This window comes from Hydra vulgaris, chromosome 11, assembly GCF_038396675.1.
Source record: "Hydra vulgaris chromosome 11, alternate assembly HydraT2T_AEP".
NCBI classification, from domain to species: Eukaryota; Metazoa; Cnidaria; class Hydrozoa; order Anthoathecata; family Hydridae; genus Hydra; species Hydra vulgaris.
In genome coordinates, this window is record NC_088930.1 from 30,152,145 (window position 1) to 30,173,039 (window position 20,895).

The 20,895-nt window shown below is 27.3% G+C and overlaps 1 protein-coding gene across 6 annotated transcripts in view; it reads left to right on the plus strand.

Annotated features, from left to right (window-relative positions):
- Window positions 1-20,895, plus strand: part of LOC100209155 (RNA-binding motif, single-stranded-interacting protein 1) — a 74,032-nt gene that overhangs the window by 1,615 nt on the left and 51,522 nt on the right. For 2 of the 6 annotated variants that reach the window (XM_065810717.1, XM_065810719.1), the window contains exons 1-2: window positions 142-282; window positions 12,657-12,731. In XM_065810717.1, coding sequence (XP_065666789.1) covers window positions 271-282; window positions 12,657-12,731 — 87 coding nt within the window. In that variant the 5' untranslated portion in view covers window positions 142-270. Of the gene's footprint in view, window positions 1-141; window positions 283-11,197; window positions 11,582-12,656; window positions 12,732-20,895 lie in introns of those variants that run through there. The other 4 variants (XM_065810720.1, XM_065810718.1, XM_065810721.1 and 1 more) reach the window with 3 other exon arrangements.

Below are 20,895 nucleotides of genomic sequence, written 5' to 3' on the forward strand. Positions count from 1 at the left end.
TATAAACAACAACAGCTTTCAGAATTAAAATATTATTAACGACTAAGAACTGTGTTTTGTACAAAGAAATTTTAATTTAGATAAGTATTTATATCTTAACTGGCGCCGAGCTTGTATCAACTTCCGACGTTTTGCATTATTCTTGCGCATGCGATTTTCAAGCGCTAGAGCAATCAAAGGATAAACTAAGTACTTAATATTGAATGGTTGAATCCGTTTGTTAAATAATTTACATAAACATTATAAAAAGGTTTTGTAAAAGAAAGTTTAATGTTTAAAATGGTAGGTAAATAAACATGTTTTAATTTCAAATTTCATAATATTGATTTTAAAGTGTCAGAAATTAGTAGAAATGAGAAATCAATTTTGGAAAAAAAAACTTTATGAAGAATATTTTTAACAACTTACATACATTTAGTTTATGCTTCCGTTTCTTTTATATCTAAAGATAAATAATGTACAGAGGTTCCGGGTCTCTAAATTAGCATTTCAGAACCATATATACATATATAAAAACCTTTAAAAACCTTAGGGAAAACGCTCATGTAGACCTCAACGTAACATTAGTTACGCAATCCTTTCTACATTTTTGTATATTACTTTTTTATAACTTTTTAATGTTACTTTTCACAGAGTAAAAGTGAAGTGGACCTGATATAAAAATTAAATTACAAAATAAACTTATTTTATACTTAGAATCGCATTACATCAAATAAAACAAGAAAATTAAGAAAAACTAGAAGTAATTACAATAATCAGTTTTAACATTGAGCAAAGATAATTTTTAATTTAAGGTTTATAATCCTAATCCTTAAAATCATAATTACAATTACATGAAAATGTTCTTAATATGCTATTAAAATTATTACTACAATTCCATTAAAGAGTTCTTGATGTTCAATTAGCTCATAGACTCTAGTTGAGCTCGGAATGCCAGGTTGAATAAAACGACTTATTTTATATAGGTCTGAAAAAAAAAAAAAATTTATAGAGAACTAAAAATTTAACCTTTAAATACAAAAGTCATTTTGGATATTATTTCATTTTATCAAATCTTAAAATGTTTTAATAAAAACGAACCATTTGAAACCAATATTTAATTCCACCTGTTAAAAAAAGTCAGATAAGTATACTTTTAAAAATATTTTTACAGGTATATAGAACCCAGGAAGATGCGATTCTTGGGGGTTACCTTTTTGAAAAATAAAGATAATTTTTTTTTCATCACTTTAGAAAATAAAGTTTGCCTCTTTGTGAAACAGGAACGTGGGACAATAATGTCGTCAACAATAATGTATCACGTAAAATCTGAAATTTTTCAATATTGCATAAAATATATTTATTAATTAAATTAATAACGAAAAGTAAATATAAGTAAAAGTTAAATATAAAATGACCCTTACTTTAAAAATAGTAAATAAATATAAGATGACCCTTATTTTAAAAATAGTAAATAATATCATTAACTAAAATTAAAGTTTAAAAATATCATTAAAGTAAATAAAATCTAGTTAAATAAAGAAAATGAAATAAAAAACAAAAACATTTAATATGAGTTAAGTTTAAATTAATATGTTGGAAAAGGTTTCCCAAAATAGAGCAAAACTTTGACAGACGTTATTTGATTATTAAAGGCGTAATAATTTTATTGCTAGAGACACCTGAAATGAATAACAATAGTGGATTTTTCAATTGTATGGCCACACACAAAATTCTAACATTTGCTTATGTATTTGAATGGTCCACACAAACTTTTAACTTTTGCTGTTGCTTTACAAGTTCCAAGGATTCTTAAAGTTCACTTATTTTATTTTTAATAAAACTTCTGAATCTACATTAAAAAAAGAAAGAAATTCTTTACAACAAAGCTTTGTTTGCTTTATAATATGAATACTTTTTTGAAAACAATTTTCAAAAAACTTATTAAAATTTTTTTTTTTTTTGGCTTTTTACTGAGTACGTTGATAAAAAAAACTTGTCAACCATAGTTAAGTAACACATGGTACCACATATATCTAAAATTAGTTGCTTGTGCCTTTAAAAGAAGCATTACGCAGTTGCTGGGTCACCCAGTAGAGTTTGTTTTAGTAAAAAATGTTGCAACTCCAACTCCTAAGTTAGAGACAAACCAAGTTAAAAGGAAATATAATGAAAAATTAAAAAGTGATATAAACGAAATATAATGAAAAATTAAAAAGTGATAAAATTTTAGTTAGAATTAGTTAAAGTAAAAATTTAAATTTGTTTAATACATAGTTTTAATTATTTACATAGTTAAAGATTCATCAGATGCTGCAGAACTTTTTTTGTTTTTATTTTTTATTAAAAACCCTTTTCATCTCTATGTTGACTTGTTAAGGTGGAGGAAAAGAAAAATTTTAAAATTCTAAAATAATTTAATATGCTTTTATATGATAGTGATACATACTATAAAATTTTAAAAAGTGTTAAGAACACTCTAAGCATGACAGAGTAACACCATACAAAATTTCAGCTCAGTAGCTTTATCCAATCAAAAGTTATCTTTGTTTGAGAGATCACTAATATATTGAAAATTTATTATATTGAAAAAAAATAAAAAAATAAAAATAATAAAATTTGAAAATAGAAACTAAAAAGCACCAAAAAAATTCTTTTAAGTGAAACTAAATTCATATTTACATAACTCTTAAAATTTTAAATTTTCTTTAACTAACAGCATTTTGAGAGTACTAACTACTAATGTTGTCTTAAGACATTTTTAAAAGTTTGCTTTTGAGAGTACTAACTACTAATGTTGTCTTAAGAACATTTTCAAAAGTTTGCTTTTGAGAGTACTAACTACTAATGTTGTCTTAAGAACATTTTCAAAAGTTTGCTTTTGAGAGTAGTAACTACTAATGTTGTCTTAAGAACATTTTCAAAAGTTTGCTTTTGAGAGTACTAACTACTAATGTTGTCTTAAGAACATTTTCAAAAGTTTGCTATATAGTAGCATTTCGTTTTTAACTAAGTACGCACTAAAAGGTTTTGTTTTGGTATGTCTCTTGTTTGGTGTTGATCTAATTTATATTTAAAAAAAAGTGCAACCAAATGATCTAACCAATACTTATTAGACATGCTATGAATGAATGAATGAACATGAATGAATGTACAAAATCGACTCAAAAAGATACTTCAGCATTTGCCAATTAAAAAAAGAAAAAATTTAGAAGATCAAGCTATTAAGTTAACTTGCTTTAGAAAAAAAACATATGTTAAAAATATTTTAATGAAATAAGAATTAAAAATATATACAATAAATTGTATTTTATGCGTATTATTACTATAAATGTTATTGTGTTTTTTAATGATATGGGATGTCGTTATGGCTCAAAGGTTTATATTTGTAATTACTAGTAGCGTATCAAGAGGATTTGCCTCTCCCAGCCTCCACCCACCCAAAAAAAAAATTGCCACGAGGGCTCCAAAGTTTTTTTCTTTCAAAAAAAGCGTGTAAATTTTACAGAATACTTCAAAAAAGTTGGGACCCGTCGTATTTTTACGCCGTCGTTCAAAAGACTAAAAACAATAAAATTAACGTTTAAATTTCCTTAAATCATACCCTACAGTTCAAATCAAAAAAAAATATACCAGGGTCATGTCATACCTTTTTGAAACCGTAATAATTCCTACTTTAAGAAAATAACTTTTAGCAAAATTATTTTCGGGATTCATGAAAAAAAAAGCATTCTAGTAAAAATACTACACATCCAGTATTTTCACTTATATGTGCAACGAATATTGTATTAAATCGTGAAAAAGATTCAATTAGACGTTAGAAGACTCTAAATATTAAACAGCTTATCAAGTTCAAACTAAATAACAATTATATGAGCATTAAAATATACAATAGTTTTTTGAATTTGAAAATTTTTCAATATTATTACATTTTTTGAAAGCTTGTTGTTATTTAAGTTATTGAACAAAGTGTAAAAATAAAGTTTTCGACAAATAATATAATATGGGGATTAAAAAAAAATTCCTCCAACCTGGATATTTCTTTCCGCCAGTACTTTAAGAATGCCTAATAATAAAAAAAAAACAACTCAGGAGCTCATTAAAAAAGTTATTAAAGAATCAGCAGCTCTTCCAGTACTGTATGATTTTTCTAGAGCACAAACAGCCATTATTACAAAAAACCAACCTACATGTAATTACCCAGTTCGTGTACCTACATGTAATTACCCATGTTGCAAGGGAAATCCCCATCATCAGTCAAAAATTGAAAAAATGGAAGACATTATCCACTGAAACAATTCTGCCTCATCCCCTATCCGTATCTGCACTTTAGAGATGTTTATTTACAGTAGGACAAGGTTTACGGAAGCTTTGCAATATATCGGTTTGCATGTCTTAAGACAGCACTATGTAGAGATAAGTTACATGTAATATAATTCTTTAACCTAAGATCAAGAAAATATATATTATGAAGGCACAGACAATTTTTGATGTTAATAATGCAATATTACATTTTAGACAAGAGAGGTACAGAACATTTTTGTACTCAAATCCTAAAGCAGAAATTTGAAGTGAAAGCAGGTGATTCAATATAGATAGCTAACAAAGGCTAAACTATTTAATATTGAAATTCCATAGAAAAAAGAGTAAAAAGCACTTTTTCCTAAAAACAAAATGCCAGCTAGTGAAGTCACAAGGTTTAAAAATATATTAAGGTTAAGTGATTCCCAAACAAAAACTGCTTGAGTGTTTTCAGATGTTTTCGTTAAAGACTTTGTGGTTAGAGTGCTCTAGGTCGTTTTTTGACGTTACAGAGCTTCAAATTGATAGACAAACATAGCATTTAGTCTGCAGCAAAAATGTGTCTTAGCTAATCAATTAATTTGTGGAAAAGAGAGAAATATTCTCTGAAATATTCTCAGATTGTAAAAATTAGAATAGCTGAAAGAGAATGATTTTTTAAGATTTATTTAAGTATTTTGATTGTGAAGAAACTTATCATTATAGTTATTGTTTAAGAATGTCAAAGAGAATCACCTCTTAAAGAGTTTATATATCTATTGGAGATAGCAACAAAGAAGTATTTCTTATTAGTTGACTCAAAGCTTGCTAATATTTGTTTTGACATTAGAGCAGCATCCTCTTCTCACCCCTGCAGTTTTTCAAAGCAGGGCATGCAAGATTATATAATCTGTGATCATACAATGTATTTTGGAATTGGTTTACTATCATTGAAATTATTGTTTTTGTACAATTAAAAATGCTGGATATGTTAATTAAGGATTTTAATTTAGATTTTTTCAGGACACTTGGTATGATTAGAGATAATGCAGAACAGCATAAAAAGGTTTATGGAACTCACAGAAAAATTAGTAAACTTATTGTTGCAACCTTCAAGGATTGTGTCCAAAATCATTTGCTAAATCTACCAGATAATAAACCTGTTTCAGTAATCCTCTCTAAAATGGAGCTTTATCTGTTTTCTGGAAATGCAAACCGTTTGTATAACATAAGTGAAAAGCTATTGAACATTAATGTAAACTATTGAATACAATAATATTTAAAAGTCTTGAATAATATAGAAACATAAGACAATATTCGAGTTTGGTGTTGTATCTGAAAGATTAAGAAACCTTATGTAATGTGTGCGATGACAGCACTAAATAATGCGAAGAATGCCTGTTTTGATTTAAGTTTGAACATCTTTTTTAATTTTAGTTCATGTTCCCAAGGCCATAAAGACCACTACAGTCGAAGAGGCTACTTTTAGTTGTTGCTACAACCCTCTCTCAAATCTATAACTCCAAAACACAAATTTTAACAAACAAGGCTGCTGCGCGGAGTTGAGTGCAGTACTACCAAGGATGTGGTGGGGATTTCTCGCTTGTGAGGCAAGCGCTCTATCACTACAACACTACCGCATATAATATCTCACAATGGTTTTATCTGTGATATATCTTATCAAGACCTACAAGGAAACATATATTGCGTTGAAAGAAAATTTATTTCCTAAAGAGCATGCTCTAGTTATTTATGTATCTACTTTATGGAATCAGTGGCTTAAAAATACCTTGGAAAAGGTTTTGATTTTTGATCAGAGCAGGCTTTTGAAACTGTTTATGATGACTTCAAACGGTTTTATGAGCAAGGATTCAAAGTTCCAAGTTGTTACAAACTGTATCAGTCATAAATTCTGAGGTCGGTTATTGTTTATAATAATAGACATGCAAATTTCAAAATTTAATTGGAGACATTTTTGTTTTTAGAAGGCTCATATATTTTTTATAAACTTTTTGTTTCAATTTTATTTTATATTGAAATTGTTCTTATATTTGTAATTCAAATGTGTATTTTTGGGGTCACACCCACTCTCCTTGTAAAATCGCCCCTGATTATTGATGTGAGAAAATTCTACCAATCAAATAAAAGCTCTGTCTATAGTGATCATTTTGAGAGTTTAAATGTTTTTAAAATATGTAATAATCTTGGAATAATTCATGATTGAATAAAATATTTACACATAGAAGTAAAAATAATGGACGTGTTTTTACAAAACCGAATCTTTTTTTTACTTGAACCCCGTCAAACTTTCTTAGGTGGTATTTTTTTAAAGTAGACATCAGTTCCAATCAGTTTTCTGGTTCCAGAAAAGTATTAATTATATTACATAACTCTGTTTTTTTTTGGGTTCTGCTTTCTCTAGGATGTGATATATGCTACAATTTTTATAAAAATTTTGATACAGAATAAAGAATTTCTTTGACTACTACAAATTTGTTTACCGAAATTTTTTTTTTTTACTAATTTGCCTGTAAAATTATATTGGTATATATAAATTTTTACTATACTAACTAAAACGAGAAAATTTGACAACAAAAGCTGCAACAAAAAGCCTAAGCCTAAAGCCTATTTTATATTTTTCCCACAAGCAACCAATTGAGACCAGAGCAACCAAAAGAATTGATTTAAAGACTTACAGCAATGGAAGGATTTAGTTTTCATGCCATTGTTAACAGGTTTTTCATTCGTTCTGCAACGTGTGAAAAAGGTTATGATTTTCCAAAAAATCAAATGCAAGGAATCCAGTGAGTTAAAAGTTTACAGCTAGGGTGAGTAATAACCGTAAAAACACTTTTCATTTATTAGTGGTTATTCGAAAAAAGCTTTTCCATTACACTGAATGATTACAGTCTTTTGAAAAATTAAAAGTAGATGAATTATATCAATATCAGTGGCGGATCCAGCATTTTTTAATCTTTGAGATAGCTAACTTCCAAACATGAAGCCTACTCCAAACATTTTTATGTTTATACTTATATCAAATAATAAGGGTGTGCAAATAATTGCGGTGATTGGAGGCTGGGAACAAAAAAGCCCCAAAACTTTTGCTACACCTCCCCCAAACGTGAGAGCAACAAGTTAATAAAATATTTTTTGTATTATTCTCAAATAGACTTATATTCATCGATAATTTTTAAGTTTCATAGTATTAATATGAAACTTAAAAATTATTGATGAATATAAGTCTAGTTGAGAATAATAAAAAAAAATATTTCATCAACTTGTTGCTCTCACATCTGGGGCAGGTGTAGCAAGAATTTTGGGACTTTTTTGTTCCCAGCCTCCAATCACCGCAATTTTTTGCAAACCCTCATTATTTGATATAAATATAAACATAAAAATGTTTGGAGTTAACTCCATGTTTGGAAGTTAGCTCTCTCAAAGATTACAAAATGCTGGATCCGCCACTGAATATATATTGAATTATTATTATATTATTGTATAATTATTATACATAATAACTAATATAATAATTATATAATAATATATTAATTATACAATAACTAATATTCATAAAAAAAAACACATAGAATCCGGGCTAGATACAAATTTCTGGATCTCTGTTGGCTAAAAAGCTGCAGCGATTTCAAAATTTCAAAACTCCATCCAGTGTTGATGGAATTTCTAAATTTTTTGTAAACAGGTTAAAATAACGAGATTCACCTCTTTGAATTGCAATAAAAAGTACAATTCTTGAACAAAGAAGGAATCTTGTAAGCTTGTATAAAACTTTCAAAAGATTGTTTATACGGCATTGATGTTTATACGGTATTGAAGAACATGAAATTTTCAAATTGTCACAAAAAAAGTGTCCGAATGTGGGTTAAACATTGGCGACAGCATTATCTGCTCAGTTACGAAAGTTTCCATGATACTTTCCAGTTTAGAAAACTGGTTCCAACTGTGCATCAAGCGTATTACACCTATGAAATAAAGTCTTTCCGAAAAATCGATAAAAACATATTGCAAATAACAAGCAACGAAGATGAAGTCAGCAGTGACGAATTTGTAACTGACACCGAACTCAGTTTTCTTGGTGATTCCATGGATGAAAATATTCCAATTCCAAATGTAAACTTACACGTGCAATTTTTTATCTCAAAAGCCAGAAAAATTGTCTAGTTATTTCGAAAACCTTCACTCAAAAATGACGTCTTTTGAGTGGTAATTAAGAAACAACACGGAAAAGAGGTTTCGCTTATCCTCAAAAGTAGAACAAAATGTCTAGTCTACTGTCCATAGTTCAACAGTTTCCTAAAGTTAAAATTTTAATCAGCAAAGTATTGAAAGACGTTTCTCCACGTTTGAATTGAAGTGATGAAGTAAACATTTTATACAACGTTGATGCTGCTCTTGAACCAGTTAAATCGACTGCAAAAGTCCTTTGTCGACAGGATGCAACTCCCTTAAAGCTGATGGAGTTTTTAAATTTTTTGTAAACAGATTAAAATAACGAGATTCACCTCTTTGCATTACAATGAAAAGTACAATTTTGAGACGTTTTGAACAAAGAAGATAATCTTTTAAGTTTGTTTAGATAACTTTCAAATCCAGAATGTTTATTATTGAAGAACATGAAATTCTTAATCCAGATGAATTAGAACTCATTTAAGAAAATTTGTTGCTCAGCAAACCTTGACAAAAATCCACTTTCACTTAAAAAAGAGAACTGCCAATTTTAAACTCTTGTTCAATGCAGGAGGTCTCAACCCTGCATTTGGAAATAAAAAAGTTTCTATGAATTTTTTTTTTACCCGTTTTATCGATATTTACCGGTAAATTACGTTTTTTTTACCAATTAGAAAAAATATGATATCAAGATAGTAAAAATTAATAATGCACATGATAAAAGTTAGAACGCAATTTTGTTTGGGTCTTTGTGAACCTAAGCCCCAATAAAAAAAGCACCCTCTGATATATTAAAAATATAGATTTCTTTAAGGAAATCTTATTTATATTATAGAAACATATTTTTTTTATATTGCACTTAAAAATAAAGCAGTTTTCATGATTACAATAAAAAAAATTTATTCTTGCTTTCTAGCAAACAATACATTTTTCATATTTTCTCATTTTGATTTCAAATATGCAACCTATTTTTTATCATCATAACAAGTTGTAAAGATATCGGGGTTAAAGCTATAGCGTTTGGAAAAAAATCGCTGATATTTTCAAAAAAAAAATAATTTGTCAACTTGGGTCTAATAAGCAGCGTATTTTCAAAGAGATTTTAGAGAATATATATATATATATATATATATATATATATATATATATATATATATATATATATATATATATATATATATATATATATATATATATATATATATATATACCCAGCTAACATAAAACGTTCAAGTACGTTCGTCGAACGTTGCGAAAGTTTGAGCACGTTCTATGAACGTTTTGTGTTAGCTGGGTATATATATATATATATATATATATATATATATATATATATATATATATATATATATATATATATATATATATATATATATATATATATATATATATATATATATATATACATATATATACAATAGGGCATACGATGCAAAACAGTATCAAGTCTAGTTCATAAATGGCAAAATTATAAAGCTTTTAGAAATATGCTTTTGAGATAAATGCAAAAGAAAACTAGTTGATATTTAAAATTTGGGGTCTTACGTGGACGAAAGGGGGATTTTTTATGTTTTGAAAAATTATACGTTAGGGCAGGGGAGCCGTATCATTTAAACTAAATATAAATTTAATATATAACGAATATTTCAGTAAATCGTATTGGTTTAATAAAAATACAACTAAATACTATGTATTTATTTAAATGTAAACAGAATATAAAACGAGTAACTTTACTAAACCATGTAAATTGAACTAAGTAAAAACTAAATACAAAACGAATTGTTTCACTAACAACCGTATAAATTAAAAAAATAAAACAAATATCTGTACTAAAATATACATAAGTCAATTATAATATAAAAATAAAACGAAGAATTGTTTTAAACTAATTAAACTAAATATAAAATAAACGCAGCATGAATAACTCTATTAAACCATATAATTTAATTATAAAACGAGAAGTGCCTTGATTTTTGCTCGGGCTGCACGCTATAATAATCAAAAAATGTGTAAATTTGGTCATGATTTTTTGCTGGGTTCTCAAACAAAATAAATATAAAGCCAGAAAAAAAAAAATTAAAATTAGTAGTAAGACGGATAAACTTTTCCCACTTTCTTCTCTTAATTACCTGCTATAATACTGAACATCGGTTCAAAATAGTAAAACTATTACATTAACACATTTTCTAATACAATCAATTAGTTCTTTTCTCTTAGGCGTTTATGGCTAAATAGGTTCCACTAGAACTACTTATCCTTGTTGCAAACCTTATATAGAAGTTGACTTTGTAAAAAAAAAAAGAAAAGCGTATCCAGAGTGGAAGGGGTCGTTAAAAGCATACAAGTGCGTTCAAGGGGCAAAGGAGTGTCTTAAATCAGTGGTTTTACTGCATACGCACTTTATGGAATCCATAAAGTGCGTATGCAATATGGATGGCATTTATAGTATGGATGCCCCCTTTATAAAAAAAAAAGATTTTTTTTTCCATTTTCTTTTACTTTTTATTTTTATGACGAGGGTTCTGAAAGTTTGACATGTTGTTAATTAAGATGAGGGGAGGTAATAATTCCCAAAAAATTGTTGACAATTAATGGACAGCCTCTAAGTGGAGCAGCTCCTAAATATTAAACAAAACTAGTTTTGTTTAATATTCTATTTTTTAACATTTATTTGAATATTTTATCGCATAAAAACACTAAACGAAACGTGTTAATACGCGTTTTGTTTAAAGTTTTCCCCCACCATAACGATTTCGCGTTTTGTGACGCTAATGTGACCACAATGCTAAAGTTAATCCTGATTGATTCATATATTTTAAGACGAGGCCAATTTGGAGACAATCTTGTGCAACTCATTCTTGTTTTTTCTCGTGTTGTCTTGCTAAAAAGTGAAAATTAAGGCTTTATGTTTTGAGACGCAGATCCTAGACTCTGTCAATATTAGAGTTTAATAATGCATTAATACCCAGTGCTTGAACTAAATCTGTATTAATCTACAATTTGCAAACTCCTTTTCAAAAGTATCTTGCAATTCTCGTGGTTGATTTTCTGTCTTTCTCTGCAAGTTACTCTAAAAGGTCATTTCTCACTGGGAATCAGCACAGTGATCAAAGATTTTAGTTTCTGGTCTTAGGTAATTAATTTTCAACAAGTCCTTACTTAATGTTTTTAAATCACCTTTTTTTTTTTTTTTACATAAACATGTATAAATATACCAAAATAATATACCAAATATACTAAATAAATATTCCAAACTTTGTTGTCCTTGTTACTAAAATACATATATGAATGACCCAATCCTACCTTTCATTTCTGTATAATAATGTAATATAGTATTACAAATTAATACACATATTAATATAATATAGTATTACAAATTAATGTGTCATTACAAGTGTTTTAATAACAGCGCTCCTAAATTAGGAGCGCTTTTTTGTTGCTCCTAATTTAGGAGCACTATTATTGAAACACCTGTAATAATATTACATGTAATAACACATATTTAATATGTTTTATTATATGTAATATTATTAAATATGATATTATTAGTACGTGTCAATAAAATGTATTAGTTTCAGTTTAAATTTTAAACCAAAATTTTTTAAGCTATAGTTGCAATCATTGACATGTTTAACAAAGTATCATGTCAGAGGAAATAATAAAGAAAGTGCATTCGAAATTTTAAAAGTTCAATGAAATCATTTAAAGCTGATAAAATTAACTGTAACAAAGTTTAACAAAGTTTAACAAAGGGTCTTCCATAAAGAACCTCTGTTTTTTTGATCAAAAAGAAGAGTATCTGATTGGTTTGGACACGCTGCTGTAGTTGTAATTTATTTTTTCATTAAACTTTGATGTAATTTTAAACTATTTAACTTGAGCTTCAAGTTTAAGGCTTCAAGATTTTCATACATTTTAAAATCAAAGTATAGGAAATAAGTTAAGATAAGTGTAATGCATGTAAAAATAAGATACTAGCTACATAACTTTGTTATGATAATAAAATTGGATGTGATAATAGTAGTCTATTATAGGTTAGGAAAGGAAGAATCTATTTCATAAGAGCATATTGGGACATAGGGAAGAAAAGGGAGAAAAGTTACTTTTTCACAAGGATGTCTTTTTTAAATAATACCTATAGTATTTAATATAGATATGAAATTAGTTTGATGCTTAAATATTCTACAATAAGTTTAATATATTTTTAGTCTCCAAATCCCCAACAAAAACGTGAACCTATCAACAATGGGGACAAGACAAAACCTGTAGTTGATAAAAAACAAGTAAGTACACACTTTAAATTACTAATAATATTTTTATTGTTAATAGTAATTATAACTGTTATTATTATTACTATTAATAATGGTGTTATTATTATTACTATTATTAGTATTAATTTTTTTGTTATTTTATTGTTATGCTCCGTTGAACTCTCTTCAACAGTCTTGAAAAAAAGTAATAAAAGAAAAAGTTTTTATTTTTAATGTTTAGTTAAACAAAATCTATTCAGAGACACTTATTTTGAATATGTATTAAGATGAAATTAGCGAAACTTACTTTAGAGAAAATTTCATATTTATAAAATATATTATATATTAATATTATAATTTCATATTATATATTAATATTAAAAATTGTGTAGTCCATATTATAAAAGATTTTTTGCAGTTAACTCAAATAAATAAAAAAATTTGTTAAAATTAAGTATTTTTGTGTTTGCCCTGGTTTAACTTAACAAAATTCTAAGACCCCTAATTTATACTGTCTATATCTTCAACATCCTGGATCTGTTTTAACTATATTTTTAGTTTTTAACTAAATGAGTGACACACAACCTAATTTTGTAAAATAATAAATAAATATGTAGCCTTTTAAACTTTATGGTTAAATAAATGAATAAAATTATATAAAAAAAAACAACAAGTGTTCTATCACTAATGTACTACAACAGTCAAAATTATTTCAAAGAGTTGGAAAACAGGTTATGAATAAATTTATAGATTTTTTTTAAACAATTACATTTTAAAATCATCTTTTCGTAATTCAAGTTAAAGAAGAAATAAATGTTTAATGTTTAGTTCATCCAGATTTGAAATATGATCAACGAAGTTTACATGCACAGAATCAGAGTTTTTTTTTATTGGTTTTGTTGTTGTTGTTCTGAGGTATCATATTTATGAAAGAATAGCCATCATTAATCCATTTAAACTTTCTCTTCTATCTGTTTTACTACTATGTACATGTTTTTTTTTTTATTATCACAAAGAATCTGTTGAGCATGTTGCTGTATTAAAGATGGTTACATAAACTAAAAGAGACTTGTTAAAATCACTATACACCAGCATAAGGGTTGTCTACAAATTACGCACACAATTTTTGATTGTTTTAAACCCTTCCCCCCTTGTCATATCATCATAACTCTTTAATAACAAGTTTGTAAGAGTCCTTACAAAACTACTAACCACTCCCACCTCCCCTGTAGCGTGATGTAATTTATTGACAAATCCATATACAAAGTATGACAAATGTCCAAAAAACAATGTATTAAACACAAATTGTAAAAATTATTAAAATTAAAATATAAATTCAAAACACAATTTTTTAACATTTGCTGTAGTTGGTGTCCCTTTTTAAAGATCATATATATTCAGCAAGCATTTCAGTTTGCTGAATATATATGGTCTTTAAAATTCAGCTTTTTTTTAAAGCAGTGACCAAAACACTTTTTGATGACTTGAATTTCTTTGTGTATTCTTTCCCCATGTTCATCTAAAAAAATTCCTAGATATGGCTTATGTTTGTCCTTATGCTTAAATAGTTGGCGCATTTTATTGCTTACAGTTGGACAACCCATAGCTTGAAAGCTATACATTAATAGGTCTACTTTTTGTTTCCAGTCTTCTATTATGTTCTTTCAGAAGATGTGTCACAACAGCACAAACCAAGCTGCACACTATAAATTTTTCATCGTGCCAGGAAAACCATGATGTTTCATAAGAAGTCTAAATTTAGGACCAGCGAAGTTAAATTTGCTTATGATTACTCTGTTGTGGACATGCGATGGTACTCAATGCCATTATTTTTTTTAGATTTTTAAAAATGCATAGAAAAAACTCGACTAAAGAAAGAAAATTATAAAGAAATTAAACTATAAAAAATGAAAGAAATCTTAAAAAAAAAGAAATTAAAAAAAAAATTACAAACTACAGTTTAAAAAATACAAATACTCAACTAATCTTACACTGAAAACTAAAACTCTGATAAAAAATTATTTTTAATTATATTTATATTTATATTAAGTAGAAAAAACTTACATCTTTTAATATAAAACAAAGTTTAGTACAAATAATGAGCCTAAAGTAAAAAAATTGTAATGCTATAAAATTTTAAATATTTCAATTTACACACTTAAAACTAATCAAAGATGATATATAATGCAATAATGCAGCCAGTGCCATGGGTACTAGGTCTGAGCCCCCCTCCCCCTCAAAAAAACAACAACAAAAAAACATCTTGCCATTAAGGCCCCTGAAATCTTAATTTTTCCATTAGGTATTACTTAAAAAAAAAAAAAAAATTCCTTAAAATTGCAAAAGGGCTCCTAAATTTGCAAATAGGCCCCCTAAATTTGCTGGGGGGTGTGAGGGAGCCTAGCCGCAGTCTGATGTAAGCGCTGAGGTTGGTCTGTGTTTTGGGTTTGAGTATTTTTATATGAACTTTTTTTTAGAAAGTTTTTATTTTTCAAATTAGTTTTATATATTGTTACTATTATTTTTGTTTATCAATCATAGAAATTTCTTTCTTTTTTTTAAAGTTTATTGGAATAAGCAGTGGTGTAACTTTTTTTTCTCAAGAAAAAAACCCACGTATTTTAAAAAACAAAAGCGGTAAGGGTTAGGGTTAGGGAATTCATCGACCCATATAATCATAGTTGCAGTGGAGTTTACAGACATTGATTGACTTAAATAGGGTTAGGAGAAGCATATTTTAATTGCATTAAAATATTTCAACTAAACCTTTATGGATAAACTTAAATTGTAAAAATAACGTATGGGGAGAAAGTGGAACAGCTTTTCATAACTCCTAATAATATTTATTTTGTGGGTTTTTTATTTTTAATTTCTGATCTAAAATAAGTAATGAAGAGGAAGTGGAACTCCTTCACAATACCCTTATTGTTCAGTGGATGGGTTTTTTCATTTTAGATTTCTTATTAGTTTTTAAAAGTGCAAAAAGTTGTATGCAGAAGAAAAAATAAGTTTAAGTATAAAGAGTTTTTAAAATGGCATCTTTGATTGGTTATTCGAGATTTCTTTATGAATGCAAATAAACAGTATCTCTTTATGTGCAACTATATTCCTATTCAAACAGATTGAATTCTAAAAAATTTAATATAAAATTTTAATTAAGGTTGATCGCCATCTAGAGAGTCATAATCATAAATTAGTGGTACTAATTGAGAATGGAAACCCTGAGGAAACTGGAAATGGCTGTGTTATTTTCCCTGATACCAGAAACTCTTTAACTAGTACATTTAAAAAATGTGAAGGACCATCTAAGATGATAAAAATAGCCTATGAAATGGTACTAAAACTTAACATGCCCCATAACTATTTTGAAACACTCATCAAATGCCAAAGAATTAATGGTGTATTTCTTTTAGAAGGAAAAAGCAACAATAAAGGAGGTTATTGAATTTCAGGGTTTTACATAATATTCACTAATAACATTGCTTTTTTACATAATATTCAAAATAAAATTAACTTTCCTTTATATTTAGTTTCATAATTATTTTTAAAAATTCTTTTGTGCACGCAAATTTATCTCATGCATTGCCAAGGCAGTTAAAGAAAAAGTTGCCAAAATTGTCAACAAAAAAAACTTTTTCTCCATTCTTTCCGATGCTATTGACAGTGTTTTTAGTGAAATTGCGAATATTTCTTCAACTGCAGAAGCATACAAAAACAAACTTGTCAGCGCTACTGCTGATGGTGCTAATCCATTGCAAATGCCAAAGCATCAACTTTGGCATTTGCAATGGATTATTAACTCAAATGAAAAATGATTAAAGGTGGCTCATGAAAATTCACTGTGTGAACCACTATTTAGAATTAGCTATTAAAGGTGCAGTAAAAGATATTGTTCAGTTTAGAGAGTAAAAGATATTGTTCAGTTTAGAGAGTAAAAGATATTGTTCAGTTTAGAGAGTAAAAGATATTGTTCAGTTTAGAGAGTAAAAGATATTGTTCAGTTTAGAGAGTAAAAGATATTGTTCAGTTTAGAGAGTAAAAGATATTGTTCAGTTTAGAGAGTGTAAATGCTTTTACATTACCATATTCAATTTATTTTGCAATTCTAGCAAATTAAAAAATGAAGTTAAAAAAGCTGCTGTGACATTAAACATTACACACTACACTTTGCCCAAAGTATCTAGAACGCACTTTGTAAGTCACAGGAGACGCAGTTTTACAAAGTTGTTACATAACTGGCCGGCACTTATTGTGGGTTTTGATATAGCTCTTGCTGATCGCTATATGAAAGCAGAAATGCGTGCTAAACTTTCCAGCATATTACTATGCATAGTCTGTAGTTATTTGGATGTGCTGGAGAAATTGAATCCATTATCGTTGGTTTTTGAAAAGAGTACCTTAATGGTGCATGAGTTAAAACAGTGGATCTTACTTAGAATAGCTTAGTTAAATTAAGAAATGAAGAAATTGACGATATTCTTTATTCATATTTACTTAAGTTTAGAATAAAGGAAAAATATAGTTCAACTACTTTTGTTGCTTTGTATCTCAAAGATGGTAATGAGTTGAAAAAAACAAATCAAGAGTTTTTTTGAGATTGAGCTTGACAATATGGATAATCTTAACGTTGATAGCAATAATTTTATTTAGCATTAATTTTGGTATCCAAATAAGGAAATCTGCAGTCGATGTCATTCTGATAGACAAAAGATTTGGTTCACTGTTAAACCCAATATTTAAATCAATGGCTTGGTTAGATATACAATTTTGTACAAAAGGCGAGAAGTTAAGGTGATGCCAGCATCTCTTTACTGCTAAGTGAATTCAGATTTCCTCTAGAAGCTGCAAGGTTAGATGTTATAATGGTTCTGTCTGAACGGAAAGCTGCATAGCTCAAAATAAAAGTAGAGTATGAAACAGTCACAGCCTTGCAACTGTGGTAAAAAATGTCTTTATATCATGAAAAAAAGTTCCCAAACCTTCTTGTTGAACTTATTATATCTTGCATATAATTTATATAATTTCATGTAAATCATATAATTCGTCTGTGGAATGCATTTTCAACATTTTGACAGATCAGTGAGTACTAATCACCAGTTAAAGATGAACCGCCAGACAATGGAAGACTATACAATGGTAGCTATGGAATGACTCAAGTTTTACCATTCACAAATGAGATGAGATTTTGAGTAGAGCTGTCAAAATCTTTTTAAATAAATGAAGAGTTGTTCCCCTTAAATCAGCCGATGCTAGCATTGCAACAAATTATAGTAGTGATGAAAGAAGCAGCAACGATGATTTCACTTCTTCTTCGGAATTGGACTATTACTTGATGTAAAAAAAGTAATTGAAGACAATATTTCTTTAAAGTAATTGTTTATAAAATTAATCATAAAATTGCATTCAAACATAGTAATAAAATACACAATTTTTTAAGTATAATTTTTTTATAATGTTAATATATAATGCTTCTTATTTATAACAATCATTAAAATTTGTTAAAATTTTATTAAAAGCATTTAGGGTAATATATAAACATAGAAAGTTTACATTGCAATAAAAAAAAATGTGTAATGTTTTCGGCAATATTAATTTAATGAATTTAAAAAAAAAAATTTATTGAAACACATTCATTGTCATCATTGTTTATAAAATTAAAAATACAAATTGTTTAAAAAAAATTACATTCATCATTAAAAAAAAAATTATTTAATATTCTATGATGATTTATTTAATTGCATTTTAATGCTTTATTTAAAAGCGTTTAGCATAGTGTAAAAACATATCATTAGAAAGTTTACATAGCATAAGAAAAAAATAACTTTATTGTGTTTTCGACTGTTAAATTTATGTACTCATCAAAACTAGCAGTGAGCAACCCATTATATGGGTTAGTAGTAAATAAATAACAATTTATTTACTGAAAACTGATTTATTATCTGAAAAATATAAAATGCAAATTAATCTATAAATAGGGATGCCATTGTCCCAGTTTTTCTGCTGAAGAGCGCTATAAAAGTTTTAATTAGTTTAACGTTGGGCTCTCCTCCGTAAAAATCAGGACAATGACAGACCTACCTATATGATATAATCTTTTTGGTTTTGCTCGCTTTTATTGGTCTTGGCATTTAGTAATGACTGTGTAACACGTAATGTTTGGTTCTTTTTAATAACAGCAAGCACCAGAGAAGGAAATCCAAGTACAACTTACCAATACCTATAAAAAAAAAGATCTTATTCTTTAAAAAAGCATTATTTTACATATTTTAAAATAAGTTTATTAATAAAGGGAAGCATTATTTTACATATTTATTATTGTGTTCATGAATTAGTGACTTGTAAACTCATAAAATATTTCTTAAACATGTTCATTATCAATTATGGTACCAAAAAATACTTAAGAGCTTAATAATAATAGAGTGTTTCAATAATGCTCTCCTTTATTAATAAACTTTCGTTAAACAGAGAGGAGACAGACTGTGTTGCAAACACACTGTTTTAAGTTATTGTTTTTAATGACAATGACAAAAAAAAAAAAAAAAGAATATTAGCACAAAATAGCTATAGCACAATTAACCATTAAAAAAAGGCTTTTTAATATTACCACGAAACAAAATTATTTTTACCTCAATAGTTTAGAATTCTTACCTCAATAGTTTAAAATTTCTTCAAAACTGTGAATAATGATTAACACAGTCAACTTCTTATCATATAAGTTTTCTAAATTAAAACCATGTTTCAAACTAATAAAGCAATGACAACTAAAAAAAGAAAGAAAAAAGAATAAAGTTACATTTGAACTTTAATAAAAAAAAATCATTTCAATTTAGAATAATTAAAATCAGTTAAGAAAATTTAATAAAATTTGATTTGTAAAAAAACATAGTGACAAATTTAGAACTAAAATATATACATATCAAATCTGATAATAGTCTAATTAATTACAGTCATAAAAACTAAGTTAATATAATAATCTTTAACTTATCAGTCATGATATCGTAGAATATCTGAAAGTAATGAGAGAGCTGAGTATAATAAAAAGTAGATAATACATAAGGTTGAATTTCAATTAAAATATAAATATTAGCACTTATCTGATGGGTCCAAGAAATTAAAATCGGTAATTTTAAAATAAGAAGAAAAAAAAGATTTGCAGCTGAACAAATTCTAGTATTAATATTTTGATATTGAATATAGTAAGATTTTTAGTTAGATTTAGTTCAAATGTATTAAGTAAAAAATAAATAATAGAAATAAAGACCACCTGGCACTATATATTGCCAAGTAACACCACAGCTTAGTAACATCTCTTGACTGGCAAGGATATCAATCTTGCTTTACACACTGCTAAGTAACACCGCTTTAAAAACATAAAAAAAAAAAACAGAATATAAACATATATAAATTTTAAACATCTCATTTTATTAACTATTAACATTTATTACACATGAAAACTTATGATAAACTATTAATTAACATTTGAAAATAAATTTGTGTACTTTCTTTTACCACACGCCATTATAGTGGTTGCAGGCAAAAGTAATAAAAAGATTTGGTTTTGGATTTGGTTTACCAGATCTTTTTATTACTTTAACTTTTTAATTATAGCCATAGCATTTTATAGTTTTTTTTTAAGACTTCCTAAGTAAATAGAAAACTATAATGCACCCTGGTCTAATGTAGAGAGCCTGTATACTTAGAGAGCGGACATACATGTAATCGTTTTTGATTGGATGTTCAATTTTTATGGTTTTTGACGCCATGTTTCTGCCAAAAAAAATTAATTGCGAGTGAACTTGCTACTAAATTTTTGTTAAATATTTGTAAAAGTTTATGAAAACTAATGTGAATGTAACAAAAGTTCATGAAAAAGAATGTGCTTTAATTCTTGATGAAATATCAATAACTGAAAGTGTTGACTATGATTCACATCAAGCTCATACTAAGGAATTGTTAGTTTACATTAACATTATGGTCAAGCTATCATACTTTAGTTTTTATGCTTAGAGGAATATTTACGAGATAAAAATAAACTGCAACACTTTATTATAGTGAAAGTTCTGTTTATAAAGGTGCAAATAACCAGTAAATGTGGAGATCTTTCAACATAAGCTGTACTTAAAATTATAATTTTTCCAGTTTAAATAAACATCCATGTGACTCTAGTTGTTCTATTGATTTTTTAGCAAATGTGCTA